This window comes from Cebus imitator, unplaced genomic scaffold (genome assembly GCF_001604975.1).
Source record: "Cebus imitator isolate Cc_AM_T3 unplaced genomic scaffold, Cebus_imitator-1.0 Scaffold82, whole genome shotgun sequence".
In the NCBI taxonomy this organism is placed as follows: Eukaryota; Metazoa; Chordata; class Mammalia; order Primates; family Cebidae; genus Cebus; species Cebus imitator.
In genome coordinates this window covers 1684701-1712507 of record NW_016107397.1, presented here as the reverse complement: position 1 = coordinate 1712507, position 27807 = coordinate 1684701, and the positions used below count along the sequence as shown (strand labels likewise).

At 51.7% G+C, this 27807-nt stretch overlaps 2 protein-coding genes across 4 annotated transcripts in view; one reads left to right on the top strand and one right to left on the bottom strand.

The window, feature by feature from the left end:
- Positions 1 to 804: 804 nt before the first annotated feature.
- Positions 805 to 18578, bottom strand: ZP3 (zona pellucida glycoprotein 3). The gene is made up of 8 exons (XM_017533490.2): positions 18258 to 18578; positions 13930 to 14048; positions 11127 to 11230; positions 10409 to 10586; positions 9889 to 10006; positions 2492 to 2583; positions 2232 to 2368; positions 805 to 1034 (listed from the first exon to the last, which is right to left on the bottom strand). Exons 1-8 carry the CDS (start codon positions 18576 to 18578, stop codon positions 817 to 819), a joined length of 1287 nt encoding a protein of 428 aa, XP_017388979.1. The 3' UTR covers positions 805 to 816.
- A 5688-nt stretch (positions 18579 to 24266) lies between these two features.
- The window catches only part of SSC4D (scavenger receptor cysteine rich family member with 4 domains), a 19931-nt gene continuing 16390 nt past the window's right edge, over positions 24267 to 27807 (top strand). For all 3 annotated transcript variants that reach the window (XM_017533488.2, XM_037740268.1, XM_017533487.2), the window contains exon 1: positions 24267 to 24570. The gene's annotated coding sequence lies outside the window, so the exon portion shown is untranslated. The remainder of the gene's footprint in view (positions 24571 to 27807) is intronic.

The following is a 27807-nucleotide window of genomic DNA, read 5'->3' as shown; positions in this document are numbered from 1 at the left end:
TTCTTTTCTAGCCTAGAAGTAGGGTGGGTCCAGTCAACCTGACCTTCATCCAGGCGTTTCCAGCGGGAACGGTGGCTCACACCTGTAATCCCAGCATTTTGGAAGGCTGAGTAAGGCGGATCATGAGGTCAGGAGATGGAGACCATCCTGGCCAACATGGCAAAACCCCATCTCTACTAAAAATACAAAAATTAGCTGGGCATGGTAGCACATGCCTGTAGTCCCAGCTACTTGGGAGGCTGAGGCAGGACAATTGCTTGAACCGGGGAGGTGAAGGTTACAGTGAGCCGAGACTGCACTACCACACTCCAGCCTGGCAACAGAGTGAGACTCAGTCTTTAAAAAAAAGTTTTCATGGGCCGGGCACGGTGGCTCAAGCCTGTAATCCCAGCACTTTGGGAGGCCGAGGCGGGTGGATCACGAGGTCAAGAGCTCGAGACCATCCTGGTCAACATGGTGAAACCCCATCTCTACTGAAAATACAAAAAATTAGCCGGGCATGGTGGCGCGTGCTTGTAATNGTGAGCCGAGATCGCGCCATTGCACTCCAGCCGGGGTAACAAGAGCGAAACTCCGTCTCAAAAAAAAAAAAAAAAAAAGTTTTCATGTTGGTTTCCATGGAGGTGATAGAATTATAGTTGTCCCCAAAAACATGAGCCCTGCCTCCCTGTTTGCACTAGAGGCACTGTAGTGGGTGCTGGACTGCTATGTGAGCACACGGGGCTGGTATACACAGTCTTCCCCACCCCGACAGTCAGTGCTAATTCTGACCTTCCGTGTAGTCACCACACCACAGGCAGATACTGCTTTCTTCTTTTATTGGGAAGCAGACACAGGGTGGGAGGCAGTGCGACACCTCCTGGTGAGAAGCAGGATAACAGCAGTCAGAGTCAGACACGCCACCACAGCCAGGCCTGTGCCCAGCAGCAGCAGCAAGGAGGTGTCAGCTGGCAAGGCCCACTGCTCCATTACGTGGTCACCAGTCCTGTCCAGGAAGATCAGCGGCCCCACAGTGACGTCTGCTTCTTCTGTCACTGGAAGGAGAATACCTGAGGGTCATCTTAGGGACTAAGTCTCTAACCAGGAATTGCAATGTAGGTTTTATTCTGCCTTAGTGGGCTGAGCTAGTATGTTATCTTTGTGTGGGTTAAGGAGAAAAAAAAAAAAGACAGCTTTCTTGGCCAGGTATGGTGGCTCACGCCTGTAATCCCAGCACTTTGGGAAGCTGAGGCAGGCAGATCACCTGAGATCAGGAGTTCAAGACCAGCCTGGCCAACATGGTGAAACCCCATCTCTACTAAAAACACACAAAGTAGCTGGGTATGGTGACACATGCCTGTCGTCCCATCTACTTGGGAGGCTGAGGCAAGAGAACAGCTTGAGCCCGGGAGTCAGAGGTTTCAGTGAGCCAGGCGCATGCCATTGCACTCCAGCCTGGGCAGCGGAGTGAGACTATCTCCAAAAGATTAAAATAAAAATGACAACTTTCTCATAGCTTTCTCACACAGAGAATGTAGGTCACATAGGAGGGATTCCCTAGTACATTGTCTTTTTTGTAGAGAGAGGGTTTTGCTATATTGCTCCTGGGCTCAAGCAATTTCCCCCACTCAACCTCCCCAAGTGCTGGGATTATAGGCATGACCTACTGTTCTGGCCAGACTACCTTAACAGCTGTGATATTTTCCCTACATGCCCAATTATGTCTCAGTAGAAGCCTAGGATGACAGCAGAGCTACCCTGGCTGCCACTCGGGTGGGGGCTAAGAGCCCCTCCTGCTTAAAGATTTGGGTTATACCTGCGGCTACCTTTCCCTAAGAAATAAACAGTTTAATGAGAGACAAGGGGCTAGGTGTGGTGGCTCAGACCTGTAATCCCAGCACTTTGGGTGGGTGAGGTGGGTGAATCACCTGAGGTCAGGAGTTCAAGACCAGCCTGACCAACACAGAGAAACCCTCTGTATTAAAAATACAAAGTTAGCTGGACATGGTGGTGCATGCCTGTGATCCCAGCTACTCAGGAGGCTGAGGCAGGAGAATCACTTGAACCCGGGAGGCAGAGGTTGTGGCGAGCTGAAATCGTGCCATTGCGCTCCAGCCTGGGCGACAGAGCTAGACTCCATCTCAAAAAAATAAATGAGCGACAAGGGAAGAGACTGTCATCCTGCAATGACAGCAGGTACCCTCAACTGAGGAGAGGGCGATGAACAGCCTCTTGGCCATCCCACAGCATACCATGCCTGCGGTTACGGGCAGACGAACTGGACCCCAGGCTCACGACGTGGGGCTGCCTCCTGGCATGGCTTGGAGTGCCACAGTCACCCTTGTTACAGCACTGGCAGATGTCAGCCGGGCCTTCCACTGGGAACCAGCTGAGAGGAAAGACAAGCAGCTTAGGTTTTTGTTGTCCACAGGAAGCAGTTTGCTGATAACATACTGGGGGAAATGGGGGGGTCCGCAGATTCAGTTTCTACCCCAGCACCTGGCCTCCTCACCTGTTGGAAGGCTTGCTGAAGGAACAGGCTTTGTTCAGTTCATCTGGGTCCTGCTCAGCGAGGGTGACCTTCAGGTGGCAGGTGATATATATCTGCAAGGAATAACAGCCATTTCTAGGCTGAGTTCCAGGATATGCCAGGAAGTTTAACACGCCAGTTCTCATAGAACCCTTAACCCTTTAAAGAGGGAGAAGGGGCCAGGTGCAGTGGCACATACCAATAATCCCAGTGCTTTGGGAGGCCAAGGCAGGCAGATCACCTGAGATCAGGAGTTCGAGACCAGCCTGGCCAACATGATGAAACCCTGTCTCTACTAAAAATACAAAAAAAACTTAGCAGGGTGTGGTGGTACACACCTGTAGCCTCAGCACTTCGGGACGCCGAGGCGGGTGGATTACCTGAGATCAGGAGTTCGAGACCAGCCTGGCCAACATGATGAAACCTGTCTCTACTAAAGATATGAAACTTAGCAGGGTGTGGTGGTACACCCCTAGAGTCCCAGTTACTTGGGAGGCTGAAGCAGGAGAAGAGCTGGAACCTGGGAGGGGGAGGTTTCAGTGAGCCAAGATCATGCCACTGCACTCCAGCCTGGGTGACAGAGTAAGACTGTCTCAAAAACTAAAACATGCCGGGCGTGGTGGCTCACGCCTGTAATCCATGCACTTTGGAGGCCAAGGCAGGCAGATCACCTGAGGTCGGGAGTTAAAGACCAGCCTGACCAACATGGTGAAACCCTGTCTTTAAAAAAGAACTAAAATAGAGACAGGGAAGGAAGAGCCTCATCTCCACAAGGGTCTAAAGGTTCACTTGCCCGAAGTTAGAACAAGTAGCAACTAATTCTAGACTGGAATCCATCATTTATCATTCCCCTCATCTTTCCCAAACTTACCCAATCAATGAACATGCTTGACCTTGGGCTTTTGAGACAGGGTCTGTCACCCAGGCTGGAGTACAGTGGTGTGATCACGACTCACTATAGCCTTGACCTGCTGGGCTCAAGAGATCTCCCACCTCAGCCTCTCACGCAGCTGGGATTATGGGCACATCCTACCACACCTGGCTAATTTTGGACTTTTTCCAGAGACAAGGTTATACTACGTTGCCTAGGCTGGTCTCGAACTCCTGGGCTCAAGGGATCTGCCTGCGTCAACCTCCCAAAGTACTGGGATTACAGGTGTGAGCTACTAGTGCCCAGCCAATCCTGAGCTTAACTCAGCATTGCTAAACCCCTGCACCTACCCCCAGGTGACTGAGGTGGGTGGGAACACCTTACTAGCCAGCATTAGCTGGGCTGCTGACACTGCCACCTGCCACTTCACTAGTTGACAAACAACTTTTCTCAGGGATATAGTCACTGTGTATTGCCAGCTAAGGCAAGAGCAAGTTGTTTCTGTGACCTGAGGTCCTTGGGCACAGACACTTTTTAGACTTATTCCTACGGAGTTTCCATTTCAGACTTACAAGTTTTATGGGCCGGGTGTGGAGGCTCACACCTGTAATCCCAGCACTTTGGGAGACTGAGGTGGGTGAATCATGAGCTCAGGAGTTTGAGACCAGCCTGGCCAACATGGTGAAACCCCATCTCTACTAAGAACACAAAAATTAGCCAGGTGGGATTACAGGCACATACCACCACAGCTACTCAGGATACTGAGGCAGAATTGCTGGAACCTGGGAGGTGGAGGTTGCAGTGAGCCAAGATCTTGCCACTGCACTCCAGCCTGGGCAACAGGGCAAGCCTCTGTCTCAAAGAAATAAAACAAAAAGTTTTATGGCTTACTCCTTGGGCAAGTTTCCCTGGGCTTAGTCTAACCTAGGTCAATCTCCTTTACCTGTAAGTGAAACGATGACCAGAAGACTCACCAGGCCGATACCCTGACAGTCCTGACCTCCAGGAAGTGTCACTTATCCACCCTCATTAGACAAGTAATGAAAAACTAATATGAGCTCCTACTGGGAGCTGAAGGACCCCTACCCAGAGGATTGTCAAGTGCCCTGTAAGCTATCACTCCCGTTTTTTTTTTTTTTTTTTGGGGGGGGGGGAGATAGAGTCTTGCTCTGTAGCCCAGGCTGGAGTGCAATGATGTAATCTTGGTTCCCTGCAGCCTCCACCTCCGGGGTTCAAGAGATTCTCCCGCCTTAGCCTCCTGAGTAGATAAGATTACAGGCATATACCACCATGCTAAGCTAGTTTTTGTATTTGTAGCAGAGATGTAGTTTCACTTTATTAGCCAGGCTGGTCTTTAACTCCTGGCCTCATGTGATCCACCCACCTCAGTCTCCCAAAGTGCTGGGATTACAGGCATGAGCCACCACACCCAGCCAAGCCTTCTAATTTTTTTTTTTGAGACAGTTTCGCTTTTATTGCCTAGTCTGGAGTACAATGGCACAATCTCAGCTCACTGCAACCTCTGTCTCTCTGGTTCAAGCAATTCTCCTGCCTCAGCCTCCTGAATAGCTGGGATTACAGGCACGCACCACCACACCCAGCTAATTTTTATGTTTTTGGTAGAGACAAAAGCGTTGGTCAGGCTGGTCTCTAACTCCTGACTTCAGGTGATCCGCCTACCTCAGCCTTCTTACCCGGCCACCAAAGCCTTTTTTTTTTTTTGAGACAGAGTCTCACTCCGTTGCCAGGCGCCAGGCTGGAGTGCAGTGGTGTGATATCGGTTCACTGCAAACTCCACCTCCTGGGTTCAAGCAATTCTCCTGCCTCAGCCTCCCGAGTAGCTGGGACTACAGGCGTGCGCCACCATGCCCAACTAATTTTTTGTATTTTTAGAGATGGGGTTTCACCATGTTGGCCAGGATGGTCTCAATCTCTTGACCTCGTGATCCGCCCGCCTCGGCCTCCCAAAGTGCTGGATTACAGGCATGAGCCACCGCGCCCGGCCCAAAGCCTTCTATTCTTAAAGCTGACATTCCATCTTGCCACTGGGGCTAGGGGCCATTTTGACAGAGCCAGGGCTACACTGAGCCCTGGCCCATTCCCAGGTCAGTTTCCCTTCATATTCCAGGCAGGGCTTCAATTCCTCCCTGCTCAACCTTGGGCAGAACATGGGAATTCTGCCACCTTCTAGCAGAAGCCTCAGAGCCACAAGCCTCGATCACCACCTAGTGGCCAAGTGCACCGGCAGAGAAACTGGAAACCACATTAGATTCACTTTTAGAAAAAAGCCAAGATTTTAGCAGTTCTCTGGCTGACAGTCTTAGCCACCTGCCCTGTAAGAAAGAGGCTTCCAAGGCCCCATCATCTATTCCACACTGGAAATGTGCTTTCATCTGTTGCTTCTTCCTAGTATGTTTTTCTGGTGCTATCTGGAGTCTAAGATCCTAGGGTAGTTCCCCTATAGTGGCCTTTTAGAAGCAGGGTCTTGTCCAGGCCCTGTGGCTCACACCTGTAATCCCAGAACTTTGGGAGGCCAAAGCAGGTGGATCACCTGAGGTTAGGAGTTCGAGACCAGCCTGGCCAACCTGGTGAAACCCTGTCCCTACTAAAAACAAAAATTAGCTGGCTATGGTGACGGATACCTGTAATCCCAGCTACTTGGGAGGCTGAGGCAGGAGAATCACTTGAACCCAGGAGTCGGAAGTTGCAGTGAGCCAAGATCGCACCACTGTACTCTAGCCTGCGTGACAGTGAGACTCCATCTCAAACGAAAAAAAGCACATACATGCCACTGTTCTCTGGTGTCACCCCACAACCCCTGGAGATTGAGAAACCGGCTCAGTCTATACCCCCACTGACTGCGGGGAACCTTCTCCCCATCTTCCTCCCAGAGGAGCCACATCTGAGGTCAATCTCGACTTCCTCCCTCAATCAGGGTCCTCTCCCCTAAGGAGCTATAGGTCACTGATCCAAGGACCAGGACTCTTTTCCCAACTGCACCCTCCTTTATCCACAGCCCCATTCAAGCAGGCTTCACCATGGAGAGCTTCAGGCCATCTTGTCAGTATAGATTCTAATCCCTTTTGCTGCCCTACTGAGCTGTGTTGATCTTTCTCTTCCCAAAAGGCAGCTTCTGGAGGTGGTAAAATGGCATCGATGTCATCTTCGATAAATTTGTACTTTGTCCCTTAATGCCACCTGACATGAGCCTCTGCTTCAGAGGTTTGCAAGCCTGGCTGTGTAATAGAATCACCTGGGGGTTTAAGTGGCTTCTGACGCCATTTCCAAGTAGAATAAGGTAGATCAGTAGATGGAGGAGAGTCAAATGCTAGTGGTCAGCTGGGTATGATAGCTGACACCTGTAATCCCAGCACTGTGGGAAGCTGAGGCAGGTGGATCATTTGAGGTTGGGAATTCGAGACCCACGTGGCCAATATGGTGAGACCGTCTCTACTTAAAATACAAAGACTAGGCAGGCAGTAGTGGCACATGCCTATAATCTTAACTACTTGGGAGGCTGAGGCAGGAGAATCACTGGAGCCTGGGAGGCTGAAGCTGCAGTGAGCCAAGATTGTGCCACTGCACTCCAGACTAGGTGACTGAGACCCTCTCAAAAAAAAAAAAAAAAAAAAAAAAAAATAAAAAAAAAAAAAAAACCACAACAAAAAAAAAAAAAAAAAAAGCTGGTGGTACAACCTAGAAAAATATGCGCATCAAAGTTGGTGGAGTTTTACAGCAAACACCTATGAAGACTTTAGTAATAGAATGTTACAAAAATATGACACCAGGCCCTACCCTGATAGGGTGAAGGTGTAAGAGTCTCTACAAGCAGTTTTACAACCTTTCCAGATTAGTGTAGAGCCAGTGTTGGAAACCCCTAGTCACTTCCTGACCACCCTATTCTAAACTCACATCCCCACCTCTCATCTCAGCGAGCTTGTTTAAAAGCTACTTGAGGCTGGGCAGTGGTCACACCTGTAATCCCAGCACTTTGGAAGGCCGAGCAGGTGTATCACCTGAGGCCAGGAGTTTGAGACCAGCCTGGACAATGTGGTAAAACCTCGTCTCTGCTAAAAATACAAGAAATTAGCTAGGTATGGTGGGGGTGCCTATACTCCCAGCTACTTGGGAGACTGAGGCAGGAGAATTGCATGAACCCAGGAGACAGAGGTTGCAGTGAGCAGAGGTCATGCTACTGAACTCCAGCCTGTGTGTGACAGAATGAGACTCTGTCTCAAAAAATAGAAGTTACTTGAGGGCTGTGACTTATGCCTGTAATCACAGCACCTTAGGAAGCTGAGGGAGGAGGACTTTGAGGCCAGGAGCTCAGGGCCAGCCTGGTCAATAGCGCTAGACCCAAGTCCACAAAAAGCTAACTTAGGTGGGCATGGTGACACCTAAGCTGTAACTCGTCCCAGCTACTCAGGAGGCTGAGGTGGGAGGATGGCTTGGGCCCAGGAGGTTGAGGTTGCAATGAGCCATGATTGTGCCACTGCACTGCAGACTGGGCATAGGGAGACACTTTCCACAAAGGGCAGAAGACCCACAAGTGGATTTGTATTTCTAACAGCCTACCAGTACTTCCTGGCTAGAAGCCGGTCCTTCCGCCTGTACTTCCTGCCCCATCCCTTCCCGCCTCAGCCATCAGAGGCAGTTCACACCTGCATTCCTTTCTTCCTTCCTAGGGTCAGCTTGAACTTTTTTTCCCCTGAGACAGTGTTTCCCTCTTGTTGCCCAGGTTGGAATATAGTCGCACTATCTTGGCTCACCACAACCTCCAACTCCCTAGTTCAAGCAATTCTCCTGCCTCAGCCTCCCGAGTAGCTGGGATTACAGGCATGTACCACCACACCCGGCTAAGTTTTGTATTTTTAGTAGAGACGGGGTTTCACCGTGTTGGCCAGGCTGGTCTCAATCTCCTGACCTCGTGATTCGCCCACCTTGGCCTCCCAAGTGCTGGGATTACAGGTGTGAGCCACCAAGCCCCGCCAAAATTTCTATTTAGGTTCCCTAGGGGAGGCCCCAGACTGGCAGAACCAACACTCAGGAATGCAGATTCTAGGCCCCACACATCAAACCCTGGGTTGGGTCCAGTCATCAGTTTCAACAGGCCTTCCAGGTGAGGATGCTGCCTTCAGAATCACCAGCCCAGCCTATGATCAAGTTCAAGAGGCACCCTGGCTAGGAAATTCATACCTGCTTTCTTTGCCCCTGGAGAAAGCCTCCAGGAAGGCTGACACTTTTTTTTTTTTTTTTTTTTTTTNTTTTTGAGATGAAGTCTTGCTCTGTCACTCAGGCTGGAGGTACAGTGGCACAATCAAGTTCAAGCAATTCTCTTGCCTTAGTCTCCTGGGTAGCTGGGATTACAGACACCCACCACCATGCCCTGCTGTTTTTATAATTTTAGTAGACTTGGGGTTTTACCATGTTGGCCAGGCTGGTCTCAAACTCCTGGCCTCAAGTGATCTGCCCACCTCAGCATCCCAAAGTGCTGGGATTACAGGTATGAGCCACTGCACCCAGGCGACACCTGAGTCTTGTCAATTCTTATTCAACCCATCATCGCCTGGGTTCTAGCCCTGCTGAATCCTTGGCAAGGACAAGGCTGGCAACCTGGTCACCAGGCCCAGTAAGTGATCTTATTTGACCTGTCAGCTTTATGTCTTGGGTCCTTTTGAGACAAGATCTCCCTCTGTCACCCAGGCTGGAGTACAGTGGTACAATCAGAGCTTACTATATTCTCCCACTCAGCCTCCCAAGTAGCTGGGAGGGACTACAGGTGCATACTGCCACGCCCAATTAACTTTTATATTTGTGTACGAACAGGGTCTTGCCATGTTTCCCAGGCTGGTCTCAAATGCCTGGGCTCAAGCAAACCTCCCACCTCAGCTTCCCAAAGTGCTAGGATTACAGGTGTGAGCCACTGTGCCCCTGACCATACGCAGTCTTTGTCCTCCTAGTTTCTTCCACTTCTAGAACCCCTGATTCTTCCCAACCCTGAGTGGGGTTTCTGCCTTTTTCTCGAGATGGAGTCTTACTCTTGTCGCTCAGGCAGGAGTGCAATGGCGTGATCTCGGCTCACTGCAACCTCCACCTCCCAGGTTCAAGCAATTCTTCTGCCTCAGCCTCCTGAGCAGCTGGGCTTAATAGGCTCCCACCACCACGTCTGTCTAGTTTTTGTATTTTTAGTAGAGATGGGGTTTCACCATGTTGGCCAGGCTGGTCTTGAACTCCTGGCCTCAGGTGATCTGCCCACCTCGAGCTCCCAAAGTGCTGGGATTACGGGTGTGAGCCACCACACCCATCATCCTCCTACCTCTTAAGGGTTCATATTGTCCATCCTTCCCCTTGAAGGCCTCACTAAAAGCTCACGGCTTTACTTGCAAGGTTGAGTTCCCAGGTCAGAGGTCTAAGTCATTTACTTAAGGGGAGGATCTAGTGAGTGACCACATTCAGTAGGATATTAAGGTTGAGAGTTTGGCCTTCTTCTAGGCTGTTAAGCTCTTACCATATTTCTGGAGTCATTAGCAAAATGAAACACATCCACTGTGAACTGGAGTGTATCTGGCCTGGGTCTGGGAACTTGGAATGCAGAAGAGGCATCAGTGAGACCGTCGACAAGACAGCTTGGAAAAGAACAGAATGGTGTTAAAGCCAGACAGGCGGGCCAGGCGTGGTGGATCACGCCTGTAATCCCAGCACTTTGGGAGGCTGAGGTGCGCAGGTCACTTGAGGTCAGGAGTTCAAGACCAGCCTGCCCAACATGGTGAAACCCCGTCTCTACTAAAAATACAAGGATTAGCCAGGTGTGGTCATGGGTATCTGTAATCCCAGCTACTCAGAAGGCCGAGGCAGAAGAATCACTTGAACCAGGGAGGCAGAGGTTGCAGTGAGCCAAGACCGTGCCTCTGCATTCTAGCCAGGGCAACGGAGTAAGGCTCCATCTCCCCCCCCAGAAAAAAGCCAAACAGGTGGCTCTAGGGTCATCTTGCTAGGAATGTTCCCTAGGAAGGGAGCCCAGTGCTCACCCGTGGAAGTCCACGATGGTGTGATAAGGGGAGGCATTCTGGTCTGGTGTCGGCGTGGCCACACAGTGGTCCACAAACAGCCGCAATGGCACGTGGCTGCCAGTGTGGATTTCTGCCTGGAGGTGGGCTGCATCTCCCAGGTGGAAGGTAGGGGTCCTCTTCTCAGCGCTCCAGTTCTCTGAAAGACACAGCCGGCCGGGCACGGTGGTTCACACCTGTAATCCTAGCACTTTGGGAGGCTGAGGCAGGAGGATCACCTAAGGCCAGGAGTTCAAGACCAACCTGGCCAAGAAGGCGTAAATCCCGTCTTTACTAAAAATACAAAAATTAGCCAGGAGCCATAGCAGGCACTTGTAATCCCAGCTACTCAGCAAGCTGAGGCAGGAGAATGGCTTGAACCTGGGAGGCAGAGGTTGCAGTGAGCCATGATTATGCCACTACACTCCAGCCTGGGTGACAGAGACTCTGCCAAAAAAAAAGTTAGCTGGGTGTGGTGGCACACATCTGTAATCCCAGCTACTTGGGAGGCAGAGGCAGGAGAATTGTTTGAACCCAGGAGGTGAAGGTTGCAGTGAGCTAAGATCACACCACTGCACTCCAGCCTGGGAGGTCAGAGCAAGATTCCTTCTCAACACACACACACACACACAGCCAAGGGCAGGGGCTCTAGACTGCCCAGGGCCTTCCACAGCTGCCCCACCCAGTCCTCTTCTCTTACCCTCCATCAGGCGCAGAGAGAAAGTCAGCTTCTCCTCTGAGAATACCGTGGTCCTGAAGGGCAACCAGGTGGGCAGGATGGCCTGGCTGCTCACATTGCCCCGCCTGAAAGAAGAACAGCGGCTGTGCACACCCGCCTCGGGTCATACCCACCTCGGCCCTCACTGATGGGGAGTATCTCACTGTTACCCCACTGCAGGGTCCTCAGCCATGGCCCAGCCAGGTAGCTGGCGCAAGATGGCTCAACAGACACCTAGAGCCTGAGGCTGCCCCGAACCCTCCTGAACTTCTGCACCTGTGAGTGGCCCAGCCCTCCTAACTGAGGCCATCTGGGCTGCTAAAGACGGATACAGCTGAACTTAGGAGTTTGGTGTCTAGACTGAGCTCAGTTCCTTCTTTAGCGCTGGACCTGGGTGCGGTGGCTCATGCCTGTAATCCCAGCACTTTGGGAGGTGGAGATGGGAGGACTACTTGAGGCCAGGAGTTTGAGAGCAGCCTGGGCAACATAGTGAGACCCTATCTCCATAATAAAGAACATAACTGGGCATGGTGGTACATGCCTGTAGTGCCAGCTACTCAGGAGACTGGGATGGGAGGATCGCTTGAGCCCAGGAAGTCAAGGCTGCAGTGAACTATGATGCTGCCCATGGCACTCCGGCCTAGGTGACAGAGTAAGACTTTTTTTTTTTTTATTTTTAAGACGGAGTCTTGCTCTGTCACCCAGGCTGGAGTGAAATGGTGCAATCTCAGGTCACTACAACCTTTACCTCCCAGGTTTAAGTGATTCTCATACCTCAGTCTCCCAAGTAGCTGGGATTGCAGGCACACACCACCACACCAAGCTATTTTTTTTTTTGTATCTTAGTAGAGATGGAGTTTCACCATGTTGGCCAGGATGGTCTCAATCTCCTGACCTCAGGCGACTGCCCACTGGGCCTCCCAAAGTGCTGGAATTACAGGTGTGAGCCACTGCACCAGGCCCAGCAAGACTTTTTTCAAACCACCACGCACACACTTTAGCCCTAGAGGTTCAGGTTTGGGGTCTGATAGCAGGCCCTGCACGGTACCCCACAGGATACTTGAGAGGGGAATCAGGTAAGGCTGTCTGGAAGAAGCTACTCCAGGTGATGGATACACCTACTGATAACCAGACTTCAGGTATCCGGAGCCAGGTTAAAGCATCCCAGCCCGCAGCCAGCTTCTCCAGCACCTCCTGCAACCGACCATGTGAGCCACCATCCTCAGAGGTCAGGGACTGCCGTGGTCACAGGAGGGCTTCAATCCCTCCAGCCGGCTGAGCAGCCTGCCCTTGACTGCTCCCCTCTCCCCTACCCACAATGACCCCAAGCTCCTCCAGTTGCTCTTAGCTCCGAGTCAGCCTCTGCAGTCCCTGCAGCCATGGGTCAGGCCTCATCGAATCTGTTTCCCAGCCTCCCAGCTGGTCCGCACTAGCTCCCACTTGTCTTCTGCACCGTCACCTGGTGACCTGGGTGGAGATTCGGTCCTCACTCATTCCAGGAAGGGCATCTGTGGCGAGGCTGGTGAGCCCATCTGTCTGGCTCCCTCGTTACTCCAGTCCCTGGGTTCCAGCCCCAGGCTGCATGTCACCTACGAGGGGATGTGCTGCCCTCCCCTGGGATGTGCCCAGGTGGCTCTGCCCAGGCTGACTCAGCCTCAAGGTCCTGCTCCAGGATTCTGTCCTGGGATGACCCCTACCATGACCCTTCTTCCATCAGCTCCCTGCCCACTTCACACTAGTGTTTTTTTTTTTTTTTTGAGATGGAATCTTGCTATTGCCCAGGCTAGAGTGTGGGGGTGTGATCTCAGCTCACTAACATCTGCACCTCCTGGGTTCAAATGATTCTCCTGCCTCAGCTCCTGAGGAGCTGGGATTACAGGTACTCATTACCACACCTGGCTAATTTTATTTTTTATTTTTAGTAGAGATGGGGTTTCACCATGTTGGGCAGGCTGGTCTCGAACTCCTGACCTTGTGATCTGCCCACCTCAGCCTCCCAAAGTGCTGGTATCACAGGTGTGAGCTGCTGCACCTGGCCATATCCTCTTATACCCACTCCCAGACTGGTTCAAGGGCAGGGACAAAGGCCCCTACACCACATGCTGAGGCCAGCACAGGAACCAGCGTTGCCCTTGGGAGCCATAATTACTCTCGCCTCAGGGCCTGAGTTCGCAGGGACATGCCTAATGCCAGGGGCTTTAGGACCACAGAAGAGGAGGTGGTCACAGCCCAGCCTGGCACTACTATTTTTGAGATGGAGTCTCACTTTGTTGCCCAGGCTGGAGTACAGTGGCACAATCTCTGCTCACTGCAGCCTTTGCCTCCTGGGTTCAAGCAATTTTCCTGCCTCAGCCTCCCAAGTAGCTGGGATTACAGGCACCTGGCTAATATCTGTTTTCAGTAGGGACTGGTTTCACCATGTTGGCCAGGCTGGTCTCAAACTCCTGACCTCAAGTGATCTACCTGCCTCCAAAATTACAAATGTGAGCCACTGTGCCTGGCCCCAGTGGAAATAGAAGGGCATTTCTGAACCCCGCAGAGGGCCCTAGCTGGCACGATAGCACCCCCAGGCCTGGGCAGCTCTGCAGTTTCCCCTAAGCTGCAATTGGGCTCCTGGCACTCTTCTGGGGTTCAAACTAGACTCAGCAGTCCCCCCAATCCCACGCAGGGCAGTAACCAGAGCTGCAAGCACTTCCGTAGGTAGCTCAGATAGCCATGCAGCAAGCTACCGCCCATGGCTGACCCACTTGTCTGCAGGGGCCGTGACGGACAGTCCCACACTGACCTGGGGTAGCGGCACTCGATGGGAATCTCTGCTCGGTTAGTCCTCACGATGGACAGGTTTCCCACAGGGCGGGGGTCGTGAAGCAGGAAGGTGCTGTACACCAGGGCATCGTCAGTCACCTGGAGGAAAGGTGAGGGGTTAATGCTACGAGCATCACCTGCCCCGGTGCACCGGGCCACACAGGAGTACACAGAGTGGGCAGCCCACAGGGGACAGAAAGACCACGGGGTCAAGGCCAGGTGCAGCCACTCATGCCTGTAATCCTTTGGGAGGCTAAGGATTGCTTGAGGCCAGGAGTTTGAGACTAGCCAGGGCAACATAGCAAGACCCCATCTCTACAAAGGAGAACACAGGCTCTGCCACTGGTCAGTTAGGAGAGGCAGGACAGGCACTGTCTTTGCACCTCAGGCTTCACTTCTGACACGCTGACACCACCACAGGCAGCCTGGATCGACACATGGCTGATGCCATGTACTGCCCAAGCAATAGAGGCATCAGGGTAGTGCTTCCCTTCCGACACTCCCCCTCCATGCCTCCCAATACATACACAAAGTTTCCTTTTTCAGGAGAGGCCCAGGGCCAAGGTAGCCCCCAGAAAGAAGCCATGAAGTACCCAGCTGTTAACATTTATCAGCTTCTGCCCAGGCACGGTGGCTCACACCTGGAATCCCAGCACTTTGGGAGACCGAGGCGGGTGGATCATGAGGTCAAGACCATCCTAGCCAACACGGTGAAATCCCTCTCTACTAAAAATACAAAAATTAGCTGGGCATGGTGGCTCGTGCCTGTAGTCCCAGGTACCCGTGAGGTGGAGGTTTCAGTGAGCTGAGATTGCACCACTGCACTCCAGCCTGGAGACAGAGCAAGACTCCGTCTCAAAGAAGAAAGAAAACCCACATACACACCCCTTATCAGCTTCTAACCTATCCAAGCCCATTTCACAGAAGGTGGGGGAGACTGGTTGAGGTTGCCTGAGGCAGGAAGAGCTACAGGTGAGTGCTATTGGGGAAATTTGCATCGTCCAACAGGGCCGCAGAAGGCAGGGCCTGACCTATGTTTGAAGATTTTAATAGAATTAGAAAATTCTAACACGGGACTCTCCTCAGTGAAGGTATGATATTCTCGATGAGAATCAGTATTTTTACCTTTCCAGGTGATTAGCGTTGAGTCGGGATTGGAAACCTCTACCTTAACCACTTCCTTTTGTTTTGCTGCTTTGCTCTGTCACCCAGGCTGGAGTGCAGTGGCACAAATTCAGCTCACTGCAATTTCTGACTCCCGGGTTCAAGCAATTCTGCCTTAGCCTCCCAAGCAGCTGGAATTACAAGTGTGAGTCACCATGCCAGTTTTTTGGGTTTTTTTTTTTTTAAATAGAGGGGGTTTCACTATGTTGGCCAGGCTGGTCTCGAACTCCTGAACTCAGGTGATCCACGCGCCTCAGCCTCCCAAAGTCCTGGGATTACAGGTGTGAACCACCTTGTCCAAGCCCCAACCACCTATTCTAAACTCACTATCCCCACCTCTCATCTCAGGGAGCTTGTTTAAAAGCTACTTGAGGGCTGGGTGAAGTAACTCACACTTGTAATCCTAGCACTTTGGGAGGGAGGATTGCGTGAGGCCAGGAAGTCAAGACCAGCCTGGGAAATAGAGCTTTTTGTTAGATTCACCTGGGGAGCCAGGCACGGTGGCTCACACCTGTAATCACAGCACTTTGGGAGGGTGAGGTGGGAGGATAGCTTGAGTCCAAGAGTTTAAGGCCAGCCTGGGCAACATGATGAGACCCCTTCTCAAAAAAAAAAAAAAAACCTAAATTAACGGGGTGTGGTTACAAATGCCTGGAGTCTCGGGTACTTGGGAGGCTGAAGTGGGAGGACTGCTTAAGCCAATGAGTTGGAGGCTGCAGTGAGGCTCTGCAAAAGATCACTTGGCTGGGCACGGTGGCATCTGCCTGTAGTCCAACCCAGCTACTTAGGAGGCCGAGGCGGGAGGATGGCTTGAGCCCAGGTGGCTGCCTGGCTCTGCCCCAACTAACTTGATCTTCAGGGAACAGTCCTAGACCTTATTAGCAAGTGCCCCAGCACAGACAGGACCAGCAGTGTAGTTCGTGGAACCCCTTATTCAAAAGTAGTTACCAATTTCAGGGCAGGAGAGCATTCAGCTAAGCACCTGCCCTACAGGACTGCACAGGCTGTATACTGGGGAGCTGGCCTGGGCTGCAGGTGATTTTTTTTTTTTTTTTTGAGACAGTTTTACTCCTGTTTCCCAGGCTGGAGTGCAATGGCACCATCTCACAACCTCTGCCTCCCGGGTTCAAGTGATTCTCCGATTCTCCTGCCTGAGCCTCCCAAGTAGCTGGGATTGCAGGCATATGCCACCACACCCGGCTAATTTTTGTATTTTTAGTAGAGACGGGGCTTCTCCATGTTGGTCAGGCTGGTCTTGAACTCCTGACCTCAGGTGATCCGCCTGCCTCGGCCTCCCAAAGTGCTGGGGTTGTAAGTGTGAGCCACCAAGCGCAGCCTGGCCCCAGGTGATTCTTATCCGGTAGGACCGGGAAACACCACACCAGAGGAAGGAGTTTGCAGGCTTTGCTCCTCATTGGAGTCACCTGAGAACCTTATTACCCATGGCCGTTCCCACACCCTGTTTTAGCAGGCTGGACATCAGGATTGTTTTAAGTGACAAAGGTAGGGTTTTTAAATAAGAGAAAGGGTCTTGCTCTTCCTCCCAGGCTGGAGTGCGGTGGTGCAATCATAGCTCACCGCAGCCTCCAGCTCCTGGGCTTGAGCCTCCCAAGTAGCTGAGACTACAGACATGCACCCCCCACACCGCATTAACTTAGGGTTTTTTTTTTTCCGTACAGAAGGAGTCTCATTATGTTGCCCAGGCTGGCCTTAAACTCGAGCACTCAAGCGATTCTCCCTCCTCAGCCTCCCAAAGTGCTGTATTACAGGCATGAGCCACCACGCCTGGCTCCCCAGGTTTGGTGAATCTAACATCTGTGAGCCTCGTCATTCCTCAAATCACTCCTGAAGCTCTCTGGCCTCCCTCCCCAGGGAAACGAGGACCCTAAGTCCTCAAGGAGAGCCAGGAGACCACACTTAAGATGAGAGCTCTGGCTAGAGGGCTCCAGGGGCTGGACTTGCCCCCATCCCAGCCAAGCTATTGGGTCCAGGCCCAGGTAAGCGGGAGCCAGATCCCCGTAAGGCGGGAGAGGACAGGCCCTCTATGGGGCCACGGGAGCTTGGTCCAGGGACTCAGGGTTCAGCTGGGGAGCTGTGTGCCCAGCCCTGCCCTACCATAAGGCCCCTCCTTGCAGCCTGTTTCCCCACTGGCTAGGGGGAGAGGGGTCTGGCCTGGATTTCTTGATCTCTTCCAGCACGTGCCTCGGGTTAAGCCCTTCCCCCTTGGAGCTGCCCCCAGGGACCCACTGATGCTTTTAAGGTCTTCAACACCAAGGTTATGATGCGCCCCTCCCCCCCATACCACTTTTCTATGTGTGGTTTTGTGGGGTTTTTTTTGGTTTTTTGAACCAGAGTCTTGCTCTGTTGCCCAGGCTGGAGTGCAGTGGCACATTCTCGGCTCACCGCAACCTCTGCCTCCTGGGTTCAAGTGATTCTCCTGCCTGAGCCTCCCAAGTAGCTGGGATTGCAGGCATATGCCACCACACCCGGCTAATTTTTGTATTTTTAGTAGAGTTGGGGTTTCCCCGTGTTGGTCAGGCTGGTCTTGAACTCCTGACCTCAGGTGACCTCCCAAAGTTCTCAAATTACAGGCATGAGCCACCACACCAGGCCCCAGTTCCTTTTTAAAAAGGCTTAAGAGACAGGGGTCTCGCTTTGTTGCCTAGGCTGTCCTCAAACTCCAGGCCTCAAGCGGCCCTCCAGCCTTGGCCTACCATAGTGCTGGGATTACAGGCATGAGCCACAGCACCCGGCCCACTTGCTGTTCTTAATAGTTTGGGTCTCTTCAGAACACGCCCCAAGCATTAGAAACTTAGCCCCTTAGGCTCCCCACAGGGCTGTCCTATTATGCATGCCTGTGTGTGTCACAAACCCACCTGAGTCAGAGTGGCGTGGCTTGATCCAGCTCGACGGGCACTGCCACCTCTGGCTCTGCCCCACCTACCGATTTTGGCAATTGGAGGCAGGGCTGCCCCAGGCCCCGATCCCTCAGCTCCCAGCTTCAGGCCTCAACTGTGCCACCTCCCCACCTACAAGTCAGAGGGGTCCACGCAACCCCACCTCCCCCGACTCTGTAGTCACACTCTCCATCCCCGGGGGCCTCGCATCCTCCCGCCAAAGCCAGGGCCCCCTAGCGTCTCTCACCTGCATGCTGTTACCACACTCATGGAGTCCAACCTCAAACCTGACCACATCCTCTGTGTCCGTGGAGACCAGGGGCTCACAGCCCTCTGGGCCCAGGGTGAGATCAACAGCCCTGATAAGCTTCCTGGTGCCAAAAAGGTCTTTGCTGACCGTGACCACCAGGGTGGCTTCCCGACACTCCACCACTATGGGCTGCACAGCCTGCACAGCGGTCTCAGGGCGGCTGGTTCCACCCTGCAAGAGCCTGAGGGGTTGGGGGTAGCACAGCTCAGTACTGCCCCAGAGCAGGAGGCAGATGAAGAGCCCATAGGTCAGCTCCATGGCGCCTGCAGAGCAGCGAGCAGCCACCACCGGCCATCTTATACCTGGGGATGCTGGCTGCTGCCACCTGTGCTCTCACCTGCCTCCCTTCCCGAGCCAGCTGGGCCCTTGTTGTAGAAAGTGGTCTCCATCCAGCAGCCTCAGTAACACCTGGGAGCCTGTTAGAACTGCAGACCCTCAGCCCTCACCCCAGCCTAACCACAGTATTTTTTAGTTTGGAAATCCCCACGTGTACCCATGTTGCTTTTTTTTTTTGAGACAAGTCTTGCTCTGTTGCCCAGGCTGGAGTGCAGTGGTGCGATCTTGGTTCACTGCAACCTCTGCCTCCCAGGCAGATTGAATCGACTCTCCTGCCTCAGCCTCCCGAGTAGCTGGGATTACAGGGGCGTGCCACCATGCCCGGCTGATTTTCGTATTTTTGGTAGAGATGGGTTTTCACTATGTTGCCCAGGCTGGTCTTGAAGTCCTGACCTCAGGTGATCCTCCCACCTCGGCCTCCTAAAGTGCTGGGATGACAGGTGTGAGCCGGACCCGGCCCACGTGAAAGTTTTTAGCTTGGAAATCCCCACGTGTATTTACGTTAAAGTTTGCAAAGAGCGTGCTGGCTGCCTGCTGAGCCATAATTTATCACAGTTTCCCTTCAATTTCCTGCCGGCCCTGCCCGTAGGAAGCTCGCAGCCCGGCAAGAGAGCTGTCCCAGATCTGTGGGGTACACAGGAGAAAGCCCTTGATTGAAGGGTCTGGGGGATTAGATCTGAGACATGAGGAGCTCATTCCAAGTGTGAGAAAAAGGAGGTGGTATCAATTAGGAGACTGGAGGAATTTCATGGGTCTCTGCCTTATTTTATGGGAGACAGGAGGGGAGGTCACTTCAGGCCGAGGAAGCTCTGTGAAGAGAGGTGTAGAAGGGGCACTGGGTTCTTCACTCCTGGGTGAATCCCCGGGAACTTATACTGAGACAGCAGAAGCTCACCCCCCACCAGCGCATTATTATTATTATTATTATTTTTTTTTGAGACAGTCTCACTCTGTCACCCAGGCTGGAGTGCAATGGTGCAGTCTCGGCTCACTGCAGCTTCCACCTCCCAGGTTCAAGGATTCTCGTGCCTCGGCCTCCCGAGTAGCTGGGATTACAGGCTCGTGCCACCTCACGGGGCTCCTCACCGCAAGGGATCCACCCGCCTCAGTCTCCCAAAGTGCTGGGGTTACAGGCGTGAGACATCGCACCTAGCCCAACCATGGCATTCATTTCCTGCATTCCCAGTGATCAACAGACCCATACCACGACCTCACTGATGCCATCATGTGGAACCATGCCTTTTACTTAAGAGAATCCCAGGACCTGGCCTCAAGAAATCCAAATATCAAACCAAGGTTGTGGAGCATCCCACCTTGGGAAGGAAGGCTGAACAATGAACTGACTGACAGCCTTGTTGCCACCAGCCAGACCACCAGGTGACCCATTACTCAAGATCACCATGGCAACCAGATAACGCCAACCTGCATACTTTTTAATGGATATATCATAATTTTAAAATATGTTTACTAAATGCAATGTGGTATCCTGGATTGGCTCCTGGAACAGAAAAAGGACATTAGTGAGAACACTGGTAATATTCATTCAAATAAAACCTGGAGTGTGGGCCGGGCGTGGTGGCTCACGCCTGGAATCTCAGCACTTTGGGAGTCTGAGGCGGGCAGATCACGAGGACAAGAGACTGGGACCAGCCTGACCAACATGGTGAAACCCCATCTCTACTGAAAATACAAAAATTAGCTGGACGTGGTGGCGTGCGCCTGTAGTCCCAGCTACTCGGGAGGCTGAGGCAGGAGAATTGCCTGAATCCAGGAGACGGAGGTTGCAGTGAGCCAAGATCGTGCCACTGCACTCCAGCCTGGCTCCTGGTGACAGAGCGAAACTCTGTCTCAAAGAAAGAAAGAAAAAATCTGGAGTTTGGCAGGGCACGGTGGCTCACACCTGTAATCCTATAACTTTGGGAGGCTGAGGTGGGTGGATTACCTGAGGTCAGGAGTTCAAGACCAGCCTGGCCATCATGGCGAAACCCCGTCCCACAAAAAAAAAAAAAAAAAAAAAAAAATCTGGAGTTTGGTTAATATTAATGTGCCAATGTTAATTTCTTGGTTTTGACAAACGTACTGTGGCTGCATAAGATTTGGAGTTGTGCTGGGTACTGTGGCACACATCTCGCATCTGCAGTCCCAGCTACTTGGGAGACTGAGGTGGGAGGACTGCTTGAGCCCAGGAGTCTGGGGCTGTGGTGAGCCAATACTGTACCACTGCACTCCAGCCTGGGCAACAGAGTGAGACCCTGCCTCTAAAAAACAAAATTATTATGCTGAGTAAAATAAAGCAGACCCAAAAGTATCCATACTATATGGTGACATTTATATAAAGTTCTTTTTGGTCTTTCCTTTAAAAAATTCTTTTTTTTTTTTTTTTTTTTTTTTTTTGTCTTTCTCTGTCACCCAGACTGGAGTGCAGTGGCATGATCTTGGCTCACCACAACCTCCACCTCCTGGGTTCAAGTGATTCTCCTGCCTCAGGCTCCCAAGTAGCTAGGATTACAGTCATGTGCCACCACACCCAGCTAATTTTTGTATTTTTAGTAGAGACAGGGTTTAACCATGTTGGCTAGGCTGGTCTCAAACTCCTGACCTCAGGTGATCTGCCTGCCTCGGCCTCCCAGACTGCTGCGATTACAGGCGTGAGCCACTGTGCCTGGCCATTCTTTTAAGCTTTTTTTCTTTTTTCATTTTACTTATTTTTTTTCTTCCTTTGTTAGAGACAGGGTTTCACTACGTAGCCCAGGCTGCTTTTGAATTCCTACGCTCAAGGGATCTTCCCACCTCAGCCTCTCAAAGTACTGAGATTACAGTCATGGGCCACTACACCCGGCCATTTATATAAAATTCTAGGAAATACAAATTAATCTATAGCAACAGCAGATAAGCGTCTTGTTAGAGATGGAAGAATGGTGGCAGGAGGGGAGGGATTACAGAGGAGCAGGAAGAAATCTTTAAGCATGATGGAGGTGTTCATTATCTTGATTGTGGTGATGGTTTGATGGATTTACATACATGTCAAAACTAATCAAATGGTACACTTCTTTTTTTCTTTTTAAGACAGTCTCGCTCTGTTGCCAGGCGCCAGGCTGGAGTGTAGTGGTGTGATCTTGGCTCACTGCAACCTCCGCCTCCCGGGTTCAAGCAATTCTCTTGCCTCAGTCTCCCTAATCTGGCTGGGACTACAGGTGCACACCACCATGCCCAGCTCATTTTTGTATTTTAGTAGAGATGGGGTTTCACCATGTTGGCCAGGTTGGTCTTAAACCTCCGACCTTGTGATCCACACTCCTCGGTCTCCCAAAGTGCTGGGATTACATACAGACAGGAGCCACCGGGCTGGCGAAGACAAACTTTTGAGAGATGGTGAAATACTTGTATCAGTTTCCTGGGGCTGCGGCAACAAAGTTTCACAAACTGAGTGGCTTTAAAAATAGTTCATTGTCTCACAGTGCTGGAGACTCAAAAGTCTGAAATCAATGTATTAGCAGGGGCAGGCTCTCTGAAACCTGGGCGACTCCTTCTTTGCCTCTTCTAGTTTCTGGGTTTGCGATTCTTGGCATTCCTGGACTTGCAGATATGTCACTCCAACATTCCCCTTTGTCAATGCCTGATCATGTTTTCTATCTTTCCATCACATCTGGCCAACTTTTAAACTTCTCAGCTGGGCGTGGTGGCTCATGCTTGTAATCCCAGCGGGCATGAGCCACCATGCCCAGCTAATTTTCTATTTTTTAGTAGAGATGGGGTTTTACCATGTTGGTCAGGCTGGTCTCGAATACCCAACCTCAGGTGATCTGCCTGCCTCGGCCTCCCAAAGTGTTGGGATTACAGGTATGAGCCACTGTACCCAGCATTTTTTTTTTCTTTTCTCTTTTCCTTTCCTTCCTTCCCTCCCTCCTTCCCTCCCTTTCTTCTTCCCTCCCTTCCTGCTTTCTCTCTTTCTCTCTTTCTTTCTACAGGATCTTGCTCTGTAGCCCGGGCTGGAGTACAGTGGCGACCATGGTTAACTGCAGCCTCCAACTCCTGGACTCAGGTGATCCTCCCACCTCAGCCTCTTAGCATGCTGAGACCACGGGTGTACACCAGCATGCCTGTCTAATTTTTTTTTTTTTTGGTAGAGACAAGGTCTCACCATATTGCCCAGGCTGGTCTCGCACTCCTGTGCTCCAGCAATCCTTCCACCTCAGCCTCCCAAAGTGTTGGGATTAGAGGCATGAACCACCGTACTAGGCCTCAAACATACAGTCATGCATCACTTAACAGCCAGGGCATATTCTGAAAAATATGTCGTTACTTGATTTCCTTATTGTGCAAGCGTCATAGAGTGTACTCACACAAACCTAGATGGGCTAGCACGCTGCATACCTTGGCTCCGTGGTCTAGCCTATTGCTTCTAGGCTACAAACCTAGAACCTGGGAGGCGGAGGTTGCAGTGAGCTAAGATCGTGCCATTGCACTCCAGCCTGGGCAACAAGAACAAGACTTAGTCTAAAAAAAAAAAGAAGAAGAAAAGGAACAAGAAAAAAAATAAATAAATGAGTGGGGATGGGATGTGCCTCCAGGTTTGGGAACTGCCCTGCGGGGTTCTAAGGGCCCTTCCAGCTCCGAGAGTTTGTGCCTCCACGGGAAAGAGACAGAATCCCAGCATAGCCCTTTATTGCAGCTACAAACCACAAAATAAGCCACACATCACTTCCTGTCACCTACAACTACAAAAGCACCGGAACTCAGGAAGAACCACACAAGAAAGCAAAATCATGCCGGGCGCAGTGGCTCACGCCTGTAATCCCAGCACTTAGGGAGGATGAGGTGGGAGGATTGCTTGAGCCCAGGAGTTTGAACCAGTCTGGGTCACATAGCGAGACCCTATCTCAAAATAAAATGAAGATTATATTACTGTGTTCTTACTGTCCCTTTTCTATGTTTAGATACACAAGCACCATTGTATAACAAATTACCTATGGTGTTCAGTGCAGTCACAAGCTGTACAGGTTTGTAGCCTCTCAGCACTTTGGGAGGCCAAGGCAGGCGGATCACTTGAGGTCAGGAATTCAAGGCCAGCCTGGCCAACATGGAGAAACCCAGTCACTACAAAAAAAAAAAAAAAAATTAGCCTGGCGTGGTGCTGCACACCTGTAATCCCGGGTACTTGGGAGGCCGAGGAACTAAAATTGATTGAACCTGGGAGGTGGAGGATGCAGCGAGCCAAGATTGCACCATTGCATTCCAGCAGCCCGGGTGACAGAGAGAAACTCTGTCTAAAAAAAAAAAAAAAAAAAAAAAAAAAAGGCAAAATCAGCAGCCACCAAGTGAAGTTGTGACGTCATGAGGTCCTGCCTTCGTGGGAAGCCCACGCCATACACTGTGGCTCCTGGGACCCTTTCCAAACCCTCAGCTGATGTGGTTGGGTCAGGACATCATCAAGGGGACTCTGGGGCTGGATCAGGGCTACCTCCAAAGATCAGGGTGCTTGGCTGCCCTGCAAAGGGGTGGAGACCTATCCAGGCCTCTCTGAAACCTGAACCCTGGGGTCAGGGGAGGCTGTGGGGGGAGGAGGGGCTGCCTGGCCCTGAGCATCCATGCCTCCCCTCACCACGTAGCTCCGCCTCCACCTAGCTGCCCTTTCTCTGGGGCCGCTCCAGCTGGTGCCAGCCACCTCCACTCCCCTTTGCTTCTCGCTGTCCCTGAGGTTGGATGGAGACAGGCTGGGACCACCAGCCAGCTCCATGGACAGGGGCTTTGCCTCTACTCACCTTCCAGCTGTGGAAAGAAAAGAAGAAACATCTGTGTTGATTTCTATTTGGAAGATCCTTCCTCCTCCTAAACTTCCAGGGGCAGACACAGTGATTCAAACTTGGATTGACTGTAGAAGAAGGGACAGGAAGAGCCCAGAATATTCCCCCAGGTATGAATCCTTCACTTTTGCTGGGGTGTTTATGCATATGTGCATGTGCATGCGTGTGTGTGTGTGTGTGTGTGTGAGAGAGAGAGAAAGAGAGAGAGACAGAGACACAGAGAGAGAAAACCATTTCCCACTGGTCAGATGGGAAATTGTCCTTGTTAATTTCCCAAGCCCCTTCTGACTGTTGTTTTCTATGATTCTGTAGCCATCTCCTTGATTCAGTCATTCAACAAACATGTTCTGAGTATCCACCCTGTGCCAAGTGCAACCACTGAATAAGATCTGCTGTCCGCCCTCGAGGGTCCGCAGTCTCAAAGGAGAAACAGTAATGATAACAGTAGCCACCCACACCTAGCTAGGGCCAGACACGGGGCTAAGCCGTGGGCAAACATTTGCTCGTTGAACTTGGCAAAAATGACAACGGGTAAGTGGATCAGATTCGCCGTTTTTCAGATGAGAACAGCAAGGCTTTGCAAAGTGAAGGTCGTACAGCTAGGAGATGGTGGAGCGGATGCTGTAATATTAACCGCTGTGCTCTGCGGCCGGCTGCATTGTAGTGAATGTAGGCAATAGATGGTTTGTAAAGGGGTGCGAAGGAATGGGAGGGCTTTGAAGAGCCCTACTCACCGGGGCAGGGAAGGGTGAAGCCTTGTCTTGCAGAACTGGAGGGGTGCACCTTGGAGCTGCGGGGTAAGGAGGCAGACTTGGCAGAGGGCTCTGGGGTCACCTGGGATGTGAGGTCCGTGGGGATCATGATCAGGGGTCCTTCTCCCTCATTCCTGGGCCGATGTGGTGAAATCCTGCCTCTACTAAAAGTACAAGAATAGCTGGGCATGGTGGTGGGCACCTGTAATCCAAGGGGATAGAGTTGGGAAAGCTGAGGATTCCTGGCAGGGTCTCTGGAAGTTTTCTGTCTCCATAGACACAGGGTGGGGGCTGATCTGGCCTGGGAGGCCAGTGTCCCAGCAGCCTGAGGAGTGGGTGGCACCGAGGCCAGGAGGTAGAACGAGGCCCAGATAACGATAACACCAAGCCCCAAGCAAAGACTGGACTGTGACTTTCCCCCTCCTCATGGCTCTCGGCTCCCATCTCCCAGCTGTCACCAGTCCAGGCAGAAGGAGGACAAAAGGTGATTATTCCACCGGGGGCTGTCCTCGGCCCCATGAATGGGGTGTTGAAATCCCCGTGTCCGCATCCGGATAGGTTTTCATCTTCTTCCCAACCAGACTTTGTACACCGGGGCAGAGGCAAAGCCAGAGAGAGGAGGGGGTTGGGAGGGCGAGAGGGAGTTCCTTCTGGAACGGGCACCCATGTACCCCAACACCCCACTCTCTCAATGTAGCCCAAACAGAACCATCCTCTCCACAACCTCCTCCTACAAAGTCCCCATCAGGGTGACCGGGAGCCAATGGATGCACCTAGCTCCCCGCCCCCAACACCAAGACAAACCCAGTCCAGCCAGTTCCGTCTCCCACATGTCTTTTCCATCTCTCCTTCCTCTCTGCCTCTCACAGCCTGGAGTCTGGACAACTGCATCAGGCTGTAAACCAGCCTCCCATCTCTCCCCAACCAACCAGTCCACAGTCCACACAATGCATCAGATCCCTGCTAAAAGTCTGCAAGAGGCCAGGTGGGGCAGCTCATGCCTGTAATCCCAACACTTTGGGATGCCAAGGCAGACAGATCACCTGAGGTAGAGAGCGGGAGACTAGCCTGACCAACATGGAGAAGCCCTGACTCGGCTAAAAATACAAAAATTGGCCAGGCGTGGTGGCGCCCTGTAATCCCAGCTACTCAGAAGGCTGAGGCAGGAGAATTGCTTGAACCTGGCAGGGGGAGGTTGCAGTGAGCTGAGATTGCACCATTGCACTCCAACCTGGGCAACAAGAGCGAGACACCATCTCAAAAAAAATGTCTGCAAGAAATGGGGACATGGGAGAGGCTTCTGGGATGCTGGTTACATGGTATGAATGCTCTTTGAGCGCTAAGCTCATGATGTATGCACTTTTTTTTTCTTTCTTCGTTAGAGACAGGGTCCACTCTGTTACTCAGGTGGGAGTGCAGTGGCGTGATCGTGGCTCACTGCAGCCTTGAACTCCTGGGCTCAAGTGATCCTCCCACCTTGGCCTCCCAAAGCACTGAAATTACAGACATGTACCACCATTCCCAGCTTATTATTTTTTAGTTTTGTAGAGATGGGATTTCACTATGTTGCCCAGGCTGGTCTTTAACTCCTGGGCTCAAGAGAGCCTCCCCCCTCAGCCCCCCAAGGTGCTCACAGGAGTAAGCCGCCACGCTTAACCTAAACTTAATTTAAATCAGGGCCGGGTATGGTGGCTCATGCTTGTAATTCCAGCACTTTGGGAGGCCGAGGCAGGTGTATCACTTGAGGGCAAAAGTTCCAGACCAACCAGGCCAACATGGCGAAACCGTCTCTATTAAAATTACAAAAATTAGCTGAGTGTGGTGACATATACCTGTAATCCCAGCTATTGGGGAGGCTGAGGCAGGAGAAGCGCTTGAACCCAGGAGGTGGAGGTTGCAGTGAGCTAAGATCAGGCCACTGCACTACAGCCTGGTCGACAGGGGGAGGCTCTGTCTCAAAAATAAATAAATAAAATAAAATAAATAATTTAAATCAGAAGAAATGAGCCAATAAAATGAGAAAAATTACTAAGGAAATTATAATAGTTATCATGGCTCATAAATACATTTTAAAAAGCGAAGAAATGGCTGGGCGTGGTGGCTCACGCCTGTAATCCCAACACTTTGGGAGGCTGAGGCACGCAGATCATGAGGTCAGGAGTTTGAGACCAGCCTGGCCAACATGGTTAAACCCCATCTCTACTAAAAATACAAAACTTAGCCAGGTGTGGTGGCACATGCCTGTAAACCCAGCTACTCAGGAGGCTGAGGCAGGAAACTCAGCCTAGACTGTGCCATTGTACTCCAGCCTGGACGACAGAGAGAGCTTCCATCAAAGAAAGAAAGAAGAAAGAGAGGCCGGGCGCGGTGGCTCACGCCTATAATCCCAGCACTTTGGGAGGCCAAGGCAGGTGGATCATGAGGTCAAGAGATCGAGACCATCCTGGTCAACATGGTAAAACCCCGTCTCTACTAAAAATACAAAAAAAACCTGGCTGGGCATGGTGGCACACACCTGTAGTCCCAGCTACTCGGGAGGCTGAGGCAGGAGAATTGCTTGAACCCAGGAGGCAGAGGTTGTGGTGAGCCAAGATC